At 51.8% G+C, this 12675-nt stretch overlaps 1 protein-coding gene across 1 annotated transcript; it reads left to right on the forward strand.

Annotated features, from left to right (window-relative positions):
- Positions 1 to 413: 413 nt before the first annotated feature.
- Positions 414 to 12675, forward strand: RPL7L1 (ribosomal protein L7 like 1; the record flags this gene model as incomplete). The annotated part of the gene is made up of 7 exons (XM_080700583.1): positions 414 to 555; positions 6764 to 6845; positions 7427 to 7535; positions 9045 to 9205; positions 10381 to 10518; positions 12240 to 12349; positions 12467 to 12675. The coding sequence occupies 7 exons, from the start codon at positions 414 to 416 to the stop codon at positions 12673 to 12675; spliced, it is 951 nt and encodes a 316-aa protein (XP_080556709.1).

The raw sequence follows: 12675 nt of genomic DNA on the forward strand, positions 1-12675 counted from the left end.
AGCACTTTCATTTGAAAACTCTTACCGCTTCTCAGTTTAAACTTTAAGGGGACTTTGGCTTTGTTTACATTTCATGTTGTCTGAGAACAGTAGTCACCCGGCAGCAATCATTACCAAAACACAGACAAACCAAAGGTGACCGGCAGCCGCGGCGGAGGGGAGAGCAGAGCAGAGCCGGCCGGAGGAGGCCGCCGCGCGGGAGCGTGGCCTGTGCTGTCTTAGCGAACACGACTTCCTGCTTCACCCGTTGGCGTTTCTTTTCAGGGAGCATCCCTGCTGTCCTTGCGTGTCCCCCGCCCCACTTCTGCTGTTACCCCGTGTCCTCAGGCCGTAGCGTGTGCACGCCCCCCCTCCCATTCGCCTCCCTGGCGACGGCGATGTGCCATCGGTCCCCCTGCCCCCACCCCGTCGTCATGGCGGGCATTTCTTTTCCAGTTCGGCCTGCCATGGAAAGGAAGGCTTCTGCTCCTTCAAAGACGCAGCCGCCGAAGACCCGCACCCTCCCTGCCCAGTCCCACCGCGCAGAGAAGCCCAGCACACCACCTCCCACCCCGTGTCTGGCCAATTGCAACAGGAAAATCTGGCCCGTCCAGGAGTCTCATTTTTTCCTTATTCGTGTTGTGCCAATGCCCAAGTTACAGACTTCTCCTCTTCCTGTCTTAGAACACATTAGAAGGATAAGTGGGTTCCGCCAGTTGGACCTTTGGGTTTGAGCAGCCCCGGGCTGACAGCCCACCTGAACCCCGTGATTCCCCAGGTGCTGCTCCTTTTAGGGCTCACACCCCCTAATTCCAGACGGTCCTCCTGATCAAATTCCTCTCACCGCGGATCTTTATACCTGGAGCCTTCGCCTGGGCTGCTAAAGAATTACATTAATTACTGCAAATCAGTGGAATTGTTAAGAGACGAGACCGCTTCGCGGACCTCTGTGGCCTCTCGGCCTCCCGCCCCGCTCCCCGCTCTCCCCGGCACCCTGAGGGTTTTCAAGCCCTCACCCTGGTCCAGCAAACGGAGAGCCTAATTTACCAAAATGAAACTTGTAAATTTTTGTGTCCTTGTATGTAAGTTTACTTTTTATGGAGGAAAGGTTCTAGATAATGAGAAATGAAGATTATGAAATGTCTTTACTCCTGCGATTAGGTTCCGCGCGGGCCGTGACTGCGCGCCGAGCCCCCGGCGAGGTCCGCGCTCGCCCCACGCCAGCGTTGAGTTGTTCAGGTCATTAGTCAAAGTTAAGTTTTAGAGCTACTTGTACTCAGTAACAAAAATCATTTTCTTCTCTTTCCCCCCTTTCTGTTTGTTGTGGAAAAGTGTGAATTTGTTATTACGCATTTGATTTTCTGTGTCCTTAAGTACTGCCTAAAGATAAAGCAAATTTTAAACTGGCAATTACGGAAAAGAAATATTTTAGCGCTGAAGAATTCAGTAGACTCTGTTAGATTAGGGAGGCCTTACAGACTGACTTGACCTTAACAGGACGCGTCACGTGTCAGTGTGGTGTGGGCTTTATTTGCTTAAATACCTTCATTTGTATAGTATGTCTCACTTGAAATTGCTTTGTATACATTTTGTAAAAATATTTATAAAATGTTTTGTAAAAAAAAAGTATAACAAATTGCAGTTTATTTTGTTATGTTGGATAATACTGTTAAAAGAAACCAGTCAGTAACTATATTGTTAATCCATGGTTAGGAATTGTTTAGTTGGAGATTCCAAAATGAAACAACCATTGCAATACAGCCAAAGATTTGGGAAAATGTGCAACTGTGATTGTCTTGATTTTGCAAAGAAGAATGGCTGCTTTTCTCAGAAGAAAAAGGTAGGTGCTCAGTGGGGGTTCTACTTAAATACACTGCTGTCCCCAGCAAGTGGCCCGGCCAGTGAGGACACGCTCACTCCACCAGCCTTTCCTAGTAATGACAAACGTCGGGGACGCGGGGACCCTAGTGCTCCGTCACCTGGGTCCTTGGTGAGGAAGGAGAAGCGAGCGTCCTTTGAAAAGCTACGGAAGTGAGCGCACTCCACAGGGAGTGTTCGTCCATTTCATGTTTATTTTGTTTCTGCACAAACAAGGAGAAAGCTAAAGAATAAAGGAAACGATTTTACGTAAGACTTAATCCAGAATTAACAGGTTTCTCTTGGAGTCACTTCTTTTTCCTGGTGGTATTGGGGATGAGACCCAAGGGCCTTCCAGCCCCAGGCCACACCCCCAGCACTATTTTCTAGGTTTTTGTTGTTGTTCTTATTGTTGTTATTTGGAAACAAGGACTCACTAAGCTGCTGAGAGTTAAGTAGCTGAGGCTGGCTTTGAACCTGCGATCCTCCTGTCTCAGCCTCCCAAGTGCCCGGATGACAAGCGTGCCCATCACGCCCGGCTTACACTTCTCTTCTTGCTGAGGATCAATGTGTGAAATCCAACAGGCCCTGCCACAGCAGCGCGTGCCCCAGGAAGGGAGTGGAGTTGGGAGGATCTCCTGGGTGCTGGGTGAGAATCAGGGCCGCTGCGCTCCCTGTGGGCACGCCTGGAGGCAAGACCAGCAGTCTTCTCTTTGGGTAGTAAAAGCCCTCAGCTCTGGGAGCTCACGTTCCAGGAAAGGAGCCGTAACACTCCTGGGTTCAGAGAAAGCACCCAGTGTGTCCTGGGGGAGGAGATCTGCACAGCTGGGCAGGACGCTGGCTGGGCCGCCTCAGCGGGCAGCCTCTCCCACAGCCTCCCCTGCCCTCCAAGCTGGGCTCCAGGTGGAGACAGCATTGACCCACCAGACTTCTCCAGGAGTTGACTTGGCGACAGGCGCTGTGCTACACTTTGGGGTAGATGGTTAATTCACACCTGCTGTCTTCTCTTATGGAGCCCGTAGACTACAGGGCCAACAGGTACATAAGTTATATATGGAGCCAGGCGTGGTGGCCCACGCTTCTAATCCCAGCATCTGGGAGGCTGAGACAGGAGGATCGCGTTTGCAGCCAGCCTCTGCTACTTAGTGAGGTCATTGGCAACCAAGTGAGACCTTGTTTCAAAGTAAAGAATCAAAAAAAGGGGGGGGGTGTAGCTCGGAGGTAGAATGCCCCTGGGTTCCATCCCCACTATTGCAAAAAAAAAAAAAAAATAGGGCTGGGGGTGTAGCTTGGAGGTAGAATGTCCCTGGGTTCCATCCCCAGTAATGCAAAAATAAAAAATAAATAAGTTATATTTTGGAGCTCCCTAGAGTCCAGGAGAAAAGAAACTGGGGTGCTTAAATTCTTCTGGACTGGCACTTGGTGCAGAGCTGCTATCTACTGTTCCATGCCCTGGCGCTTCCTATAGTCTCCTGAGTTATTGCTGAGAAAAAAGGATGCTCCTACCTGCAGGAGTTAAGATAAAGGGTTTTTATAATTACTAAGATATGTGAAGAAAGCCAGGCATGGTGGCCCACATTCGTAAACCCAGTAATTGGGAGGCTGAGAATGAAGAGTCCGGATTCCCGGCCAGCCTCAGCTACTTAGGCCCTGTTTCAAGATAAAGAATAAGCCAGGCGCAGTGGCGCACGCTTGTAATACCAGCATTCAGGAGGCTGAGACAGGAGGATGGTGGTTTGAGGACAGCCTCAGCTACTTAGGCCCTTTGCAACTCAATAAGACCCTGTTTTAAAATGAAGAAAAATAAAAAATAGAGCTGGGTGTGTGGCTTGGAGGTAGAATGCCCCTGGGTTCCATCCCCAGTGTCTGTCTGTCTGTCTGTCTGTCTGTCTGTCTCTCTCTCTCTCTCTCTCTCTCTCTCTCTCACACACACACACACACACACACACACACACACACACACACACACACGGGAAAGCTGTGTTGAGAGCATTGCTAGTCATCTGCTGAACTGCCCACCCAAGTCAAGTGGGAAGTGTTTGCACAAGACAAGTCCAAGGACCAGATGGGACCAGTAACCGGGGCCCCTGACCGATAGGCGCAGACCCCGACAGCCTCCTCGCTGACCCTCCCTTCCCTGGCCCGTCTGTGCCCGCCTTGGTGCTACTCCCCGGCTCGCCCTATTATTGTATTGCTATTTCCTGCGCTTTCTTAGAATGTTTTGGTTGTAAGTCTCAATAAAGGCAAGGTGTCGATGGAAGGACCGCAGGAGTGGAGACAGCTCTCTCCTCCCCGGCCCCCCAGCTGCCATGTTGACTCCCTTGCGTTTCCTGTGAGAGACGGCTTCTCATCAATCAACGTCAAAGCCGGGCATGGTGGCAACGACCTGTAATGCCGTTACTTGGACTTGGGAGGCTGAGCCAGGAGGAACACAGTTCCCGGACTACCTCAGCTACTTAGTGAGGCCCTTTGGAACTCAGGAAGATCCTGCTTCAAAATAAAGAATAAAATGTAGGGCTGGGGGTGTATCTTGGAGGTAGAATGCCCCTGGGTTCCATCCCCAGTACTGAAAAAAAAAAAAAAAAAAAAGGATCTGGGCGTAGTGGCACACACTTGTAATCCCAGCATTTGGGAGGCTGAGACAGGAGGATCACAGGTTCACGGACAGCCTCAGCTAATTAAGCCCTTTACAACTCAGCGAGAACTTGTTTCAAAATAAAGAATTAAAAATAGGGCTGGGGATGTAGCTCAGAAGTAGTATGTCCCTGGTTCCATTCCCAGTACTGGAAATAAATAAATAAATAAATAAATAATAAGCCGGGCGTGGAGGCACACGCTTTTAATCTCAGCATTTGGGAGGCTGAGACAGGAGGGTCGCTGTTCACAGCCTTAGCTACTTAGGCCCTTTGAAACTCAGTGAGACCCTGTTTCAAAATAAAGAATAAATAATAGGGCTGGGGTGTAGCTCAGAGGTAGAATGCTCCTGAGTTCAATATCCACTTTAACAACAAGGAAAAAAGAAGTGGCCAACAAGAAAACAGATCACGGTCACGGACAACCTCGGCTACTAGAAGCCCTTTACAACTCAGTGGAACCCTGCTTCAAAAGTAAAGAATAAAAAATAGGGCTGGGGTGTCGGTCGGAGGTAGAATGCCGCTGGGTTCCGTCCCCAGTATCTCGCTAGGTTGCTGAGAGTCGCACAGTATTGCTGAGGTCGTCCTCGAATTTGCTATGCTCCTGTCTCAGCCTTCCAAGTTCCGGGATTACAGGTGTGCACTACCACGCCTTATTAAGATTCTTAAAAAAAAAAAAAAAAATCTTAAGGCTGTTCAACCAGCCAGGCTGTTTTCATTCAGCTCACTTGGGAGGGGAATCGTGTGTCCTCCCCAGTCCTGACGGCCCTGGCCAGTGTTGAAGAAACACAAATACAGTTATGTGAACAAGTTTTTGGTTGAGAAGACTCCACCTGGGCTGGGATTTAGCGCAGTAGCAAAGCGCTTGCCTGGTTCCACCCCCAGTACCAAGAAGAAAGGACTCTGGGTTTTCTTGGTGTCTGGTGGTGGCTCCTATGCCAGGATAAATGCTCTCCCAGCGCCCTCTGCTGGAGACCATTTTCTGGCTCCTGACTGCCAAAGTCCCATTTAGCTGGAGAGTTGTTAAATAACCTTGAAATTCTCCCCCTTCTATTGTCAGTGTCCCCGAATATAACATTTATTCACCCATAAACTAAGTACTGACTTAAAATACGTTACAATCGGGGCATGGTGGCACACATTTGTCATCCCAGCATTTAGGAGGCCGAGACAGGAGGATCCAGGTTCCCAGACAGCGTCAGCTACTTAGGCCCTTTGCAACTCAGTGAGACCGTTTCAAAATTTAAAAAAAGCCGGGCGTGGTGGCGCACGCTTGTCATCCCCGCGCTTGGGAGGCGGAGACAGGAGGATCGTGCAGGTTCGAAGCCAGCTACGCGCTGGCTTAAGAGACCCGGGTTTCCAAATAAAAACATAAAAACAGGTCTGGGAGTATAGCCCGGAGGTAGAAGGGCTTCCAGGAATCCCAATACCACCAAAAAACAAAGACAAAAAATAAATTAAAAAAATTGAGCTGAGGGTGTAGCTCAGAGTTAGAATGCCCCTGGGTTCCAACCTCAATACTGCAAAAATAAATAGTAAATAAATAAATAAAAGAAGTTACAAACTGTTGGCTTCTTCTTGTCTCTTCTTTGCTATTATTTAATGGATGCCTACCCTTTGGAGCCTCTTCTGGTGGGGAGGTGCTGAGTGCGAGTGAGCTTGGGGCCTCAGCGTGACCCTGAGCACCGCGCTGTCCTGTGGCCTTTGCCCGTCAGGAGTGAGCAGCTGGCAGCTTGGCACTAGCTTCTGGGTGGACTAATTGCTGAGCTCACACGCTCTGCGGGTTTCCACCTGCCCCTTTAGGATTAGTCAGAATCGGGTTTGGGGGAACCAATGACTTTTACTTTTTTTTTTTTTTTTTTTTTTTTTTTGCGGGTCTGGGGATGGACCAGGGGCACTCTACCTCCGAGCTACACCCCCAGCCCTATTTTTTACTCTTTAGCTTGAAACAGGGTCTCACTGAGTTGCGGAGGGCCTCACTGCGTAGCTGAGGCTGGCCAGGAACCCCGATCCTCTGGTCTCAGCCTCCCGAGTGCTGGGATGACAAGCGTGCCCACCACGCCCGGCTGGACTTTTACGTAATTTTAATCCTTAATCTGGATAGTTATCTGTGGGCTGGTCAGGGCCCTGATTCCGGGCGCCCACCGGTCTCTTAGCCTCCTGTCTACCTCCCCCAGCCTCGCAGAATGTTGCCAGGTCCTCTGCCCTGCCTCTAGAGGAAGGCCTATCAGGCCCTCGAGCTCCCCAGCCCGGGTCCTCCAGAGCGAGCTCGAGCTCCCGTCTCTATGGTCCAGTAAGCATAGAGCGGCCCGCTTCCGCGGCGCCGGGGCTGCGCATGCGCAGAGGCCGCAACCCCGGAAACATGGCGGAGGAAGCGTGAGTACCTGGGCCTTTGACTCTCTGGAGCGGAGCCTTGCGTATCCCATGTCATCCGTGGCCTTTACGCTATGGTGGTGGAGAAGGAAGACACCTGTGGAGTGTAGGAAGCGTAGAGGAAAGGCTCCAGGGTGCAGAGGGCGGGAGTGGGGCGCGGAGGGCCGGAGCCAGCGCAGGGGGCCGCGGTCCAGGCCCAGGTCCGCTGATCTTTCGGGCAGGCGGTGAGGAAGCTGGCGTGGAAGGGAGACCGGCCGGAAAGTGCCAGCGTGGGGTTCACGCAGCCTAGCTTTCAGTGTTGATCCTCTGGCGGGGGGCGGGGAGTCTCAGTGTTACTAGGATCTCATCGCCGCCAGAGTTGACGAAAGGCTGTGGCTGTGTTGACGTATGAACCCGGGGACCAAGGAATTGAGCTTTTAGACTGGGGATGAGTGAAATATTAGGGGTCTGTTTTGAAGGTTGGAGTCGGGAGAGCCCCAGTCTGTTGGAATTTGAACGCAGCAGTGTACCCCGAAGTCCAGGTTTGGAAAGCCATCGAATGTTCGTTGCCTAAACTTGTCGCTGATTTCAATTTTCTGTATCAGGCAAAAGAAAAAGATCCCTTTGGTTCCAGAGAATCTCCTGAAAAAAAGGAAGGCTTACCAGGCCCTCAAAGCAACCCAGGCAAAACAGGCACTTTTGGCAAAGAAAGAGGTGATTGCTGGGAACCAGGAGGGAGGCATTAGGATTTATCCAGCATGTGTTGGAGCAGATTTGGTATTGTGAATGCTGGGATCACAAGCGTGCGCCACCACACAGTGCTAGAAAACATGTTTAAAAAAATATATATATAGGCCGGGCGTGGTGGCGCACGCTTGTAATCCCCGCGCTTGGGAGGCGGAGACAGGAGGATTGCCCTGGTTCGAAGCCAGGCGCGTGCACTGGCTTAAGAGACCGTTTCCAAATAAAAAATGTAAAAACAGGTCTGGGAGTGTAGCCCGGAGGTAGAAGGGCTTCTAGGAACCCCAGTACAACCAAAAAAATTAAAAAAAAAAAATATATATATATATATATGGAGCCTGACATGGTGGCTTACGCTTGTAATCCCAGCGCTTGGGAGGCTGAGACAGGAGTATCACAGGGTCGAAGCCAGCCTCAGCTACTTAGTGAGGCTCTCAGCAACTTAGTGAGACCCTGTTTCCAAATAAAGTAAATATGGTCTGGAAGTATAGCCCCGAGGTAGAAAAAGGCCCCGGATTCCACCCCCAGTAACCACATAAAATAAAAAGTAAATGCCAGGCATTCAGGCACAGGCTTGTAATCCCAGTACTTGGAAGGCTGAGACAGGAGGATCACAGGTTCACAGCCAGCCTCAGCTACTTAGTGCGGCCCTCCACAACTTAATAAAACCTGTTTCAAAAATAATGAGAGCCAGGCATGGTGGTGCATGCTTGTAATCCCTGCGCTTGGGAGGCAGAGACAGGATCACGCAGGTTCGAGGCCCGCTGCACTGGCTTAAGAGACCCTGTTTCCAAATAAAAAGTATAAAATAGCCGGCCGGGTGTGGTGGCGCACACTTGTAATCCCCACGCTTGGGAGGCTGAGACAGGAGGATCGCATGGGTTTGAAGCCAGCCTCAGCTACTTAGGCCCTCAGCAACCTAGCGAGACTCTGTTTCCAAATTAAAAAAATAATAATAATTTAAAAAGGTCTGGGAGTATAGCCCGGAGGTAGGAAGCCTCTGGGTTCCACCCCCAGTACCACCAAATAAAAAGTATAAAATATGTCTGGGAGTGGAGCCTGGAGGTAGAAGGGTTTCCAGGAACCCCGGTACCACCAAAAAAGTAAAAAAGAATGAGCAGCCAGGCATGGTGGTGCACTTGCATTTCCCAGCATTTGGGAGGCTGAACCAGGAGGATCGCGGTTCACGGACACCCTCAGCTACTACTTAGTGAGACCCTGTTTCAAAATCAAGAATAAAGCATAGGGCTGGGGGTGTCTCTTGGAGGTAGAAGGCCCCTGGGTTCCATCTCCAGTATCACAGAATAAAGAAAGAATGAAAAATAGGGCTGGGGGTGTGGTTCGGAGGGCGAATGGATAGTGTGGGTGTTTGAGCCCCTTCGCAGAACGGGGAAGATGAGCCCTAGAAAGCGTCATGAGTGACTGCTGCGGAGTAGAGGTAAGTGTGGCCAAAAGTGGTGATGGCGGTCTTCTCTGTGGCAGAGGAAAGTAAAAGAGTTGAGGTTTAAGCGCCTGGAGTCCTTCCTACACGATTCCTGGAGGCAGCGACGGGACGAGGTGCGCCTCCGACGACTGGAAGTGAAGCCTCGTGCGCTGGAAGCGCCTGACAAGCATTCCTTGGCCTTTGTCGTCCGCATCCAAAGGTGCGGGGTTGGGCGTCCAGACTGTGGGCGGGGTGCGGCTGACTCCCTTTGGAGGACAGGTCGTCGGATCCAAGCCACTGTGGCATGTTTTTTTTGAGGACTTCAGGGTTGAGCATACGGGCAAGGTTAGGAAGACTGAGCTTGGCAGCGGGACTGGCACACAAGTGCTAAGCTGCAGGATGGGCTGGGGGCTCGGGGGTGGTATGTTCTAAAGCAGGAACTTGGACTTGAGAGGACTTGGCCGGTGTTGAGAGAGGCTTTCCAGGCCTGTATGCAACCTCCCGAGGTGGAGGGGTCTGGTGAGTGGGTGGAGCATGCGCGCTGCCGGGAACAACCATCCTTATTTGGTGCTTCTCTGCCCGGCGAGATGGCGCGCGCTTGTAATGCCAGCATCCGGGAGGCTGAGACAGGAGGATCATGGTTCGCAGACAGCCTCAGCTACTTAGCGAGGCCCTCCACAATTTAGTGAAGTGAGACCCTGTTTCAAAATAAAGAATAAAAAGTAGGGCTGGGGGTGGAGCTTAGAGGTCGAATGCCCCTGGGTTCTATCCCCAGACCTGCAAAATAAAAATGATAATCCCAGCGACCTAGCAAGACCCCATTTCTTTTCTTTTTCTTTCTTTTCTTTCTTTCTTTTTTTTTTTTTTTTTTTTTTTGTGGGTCTGGGGATGGAACTCGGGGGCATTTGACCTCCGATCTACACCCCCTGCCCTATTTTTTATTCTTTATTTTGAAACCGGGTCTCCCTGAGTTGCAGAGGGCCTCACTGAGTAGCCGAGTCATTCGTGAACTGCGATCCTCCGGTCTCAGCCTCCCGAATGCTGGGATGACAAATGTGCGCCACCACGCCCGGCTAGCAAGACCCCATTTCAAAAGAAAAAATAAGAAGGGCTGGGGGTGTAGCTCAGTCTCTGGTCGTGTTTGCTGGTTGTAGAAGCAAGTCCAGCTTTTTGCTGCATGTGTAAGAGCCATGTGTTCTCAAAGCAGCATCTTCGGGGCTCCTCTTTTCCCTTAGCGCCTGGGCATTGCTGCATGTCACAGGGAAATGGTGTGTTTACACGCTGCCTCCCGGTCACGCGGTCTTGGAGGCGTGGTGTCTGGGGCGCGTGCCGCCCGCGTAGGCACTTGCAGAGCCGACTGGCGACAGCCTACTCACTTGTCACCATTTGTTTTAGGATCAATGGGGTGAGTTCACTGGTGCAGAAGACCATTGCAAACCTGCGTCTGAAGAAAATATTTAGTGGTGTCTTTGTCAGAGTCACGCCCCAGAACCTAAAAATGCTGCGTGTAGTCGAGCCATACGTGACCTGGGGGTGAGTAAGGCTTCCTGGGTGAATTCTCGTGAGCTTCTGTGTGCATGTGCAGGCGCACAGGGTGTGGTTCTCTTGGGCTCTTGTTGCTCTGGTGGACATTGCTATAACCACAGTCCCCAGAGCGCCACGGCTCGGGACGCATGGCAACTAGAGGGGAGGGTGGTGTGCTGACGGCTGAGCAGAGCCATCGCAAGTCTGCAGAGTAGACAAGTCAGGAAGATGGGTACAAGACCAATGGAGGTGCGTGCCCTAACCCCAGCCATTCGGGAGGCTGGGGCAGGAGGACTGCACGTCATGGCCAGCCTGCGCAATTACAGAGGCCCTGTCTCAAAAAGAGGAGTGGGCGTGGTGGCGCACACTTGTAAACCCAGCGCTTGGGAGGCTGAGAGGAGGATCGCACAGGTTCGAAGCCAGCCTCAGCTACTTAGTGAGGCTCTCGGCAACTTAGTGAGACCCTGTTTCCAAATAAAATGGAAAATAGGTCTGGGAGTATAGCCCAGAGGTAGAAAAGCCCCTGAGTTCCTTCCCTAGTACCACAAAAAACATTGAAAATTAAAAAGTAGCCAGGCGTGGTGGCGCACGCTTGTAATCCCCGCGCTTGGGAGGTGGAAACAGGAGGATCGCGCAGGTTCGAAGCCAGCCGCACGCGCTGGCTTAGGAGACCCTGTTTCCAAATAAAAATAGGTCTGGGAGTGTAGCCCAGAGGTAGAAGGGCTTCCAGAAACCCCAGTACCACAAATAAATAAAAAGGGCTAGATGTGTACTTGGAGGTAGAATGCCCCTCAGTTCCATCCTCAGTACTGTAAAAAAAAAAAAAAAGAGGGGGTGCTAGAGCCTGGCGTGGTGGCGCACACTTGTAATCCCAGCATTCAGAGGCTGAGATGGGAGGATTGCGGTTCACCAGCCTCAGCTACTAAGCGAGGCCCTTTGCAACTGAGTGAGACCCTGTTTCAAAATTAGAATAAAAACATAGGGCTAGGGGTGTTGCTCAGAGGTAGAATGTGCCTGGGTTTCATCCCTGGTACTGCCAAAAAAAAAAAACATTCTGAGGCTGGCCTCAAACATGTGATTCTCCTGCCTCGACCTCCCAACTACTAGGGTTGCAGGTGTGCACCACCGATAGGCCTCTGGAGCAACCTGGAATCGGTCTGCTTTCTTTCTGTTTCTTGGTGGTGCCAGGTGGTTGAACCCAGGAGCTCATGGCGTTGGGCTTGCTTTTTGCCACTGCTGCATTTGCAGCCCTTTTTGCTTTATTTTGAGACAGTCTCGTTGGGCTGGCCTGGAACTTGAGGCTCCCCTGCCTTAGCCTCCCAAATAGCTGGGGTTATACGTATGCACCACCAGTCCTGGATGGAAACAATTTTTTGCCTAGTGTGCGTGGGGGGAAGGTACCGGGGAAAGAACCCAGGGGCTTTCTACCTCCAGGCTACACTCTATTTGGAAACTGGGTCTCACTAAGCTGCTGAGAGCCTCGCTAAGTAGCCGAGGCTGGCTTCGAACCTCTGCGATCCTCCTGTCTCAGCCTCCCAAGCTCTGGGATTACACGCGTGGCCAGAGCCGTTTTCTCCCTCACCGAGTATGCCCAGGCTGCACTGTGATTGCAGGGCACTTCCTGGTTCGGGGAGGTGGGTGACCGGTCCCACGTCCCCAGTCTGCAGGAAGTAGCCAGGTGCTGCGGTGTGCGGATGCTGGCTAAGGCTGCACTTGATTCTGCCCCGTAGCTTTCCGAATCTGAAGTCTGTTCGGGAACTCATCTTGAAACGGGGACAGGCCCAGGTGAAGGGGAAGGCCGTGGCTCTGACCGACAACGCAGTGATCGAGGAGCGTCTGGGTGAGCGCAGGTCTCGGTCGGGAGCGGGGAGCCTGCGTGTCCTTGGGGCCCAGGAGCAGGCAGAGCTCCGTGGGAGCCGGTGGGCCTGAGTAAGCAGCCTGTGCCCTTGTCTCTTAGGAAGGTTCGGTGTGATTTGCTTGGAAGACCTCATTCACGAAATTGCCTTCCCGGGGGAGCACTTCCAGGAAGTCTCTCGCTTCCTGCGCCCGTTCCAGCTCTCTGTGGCCCGCCATGCTACCAAGAATAGAGTGGGCTTCCTCAAGGAGATGGGCTCGCCCGGCTATCGAGGGGAAGCCATCAATCAGCTCATCCGCCAGCTGAACTAA

Source organism: Muscardinus avellanarius (assembly GCF_963383645.1).
Source record: "Muscardinus avellanarius genome assembly, chromosome: 8".
NCBI classification, from domain to species: Eukaryota; Metazoa; Chordata; class Mammalia; order Rodentia; family Gliridae; genus Muscardinus; species Muscardinus avellanarius.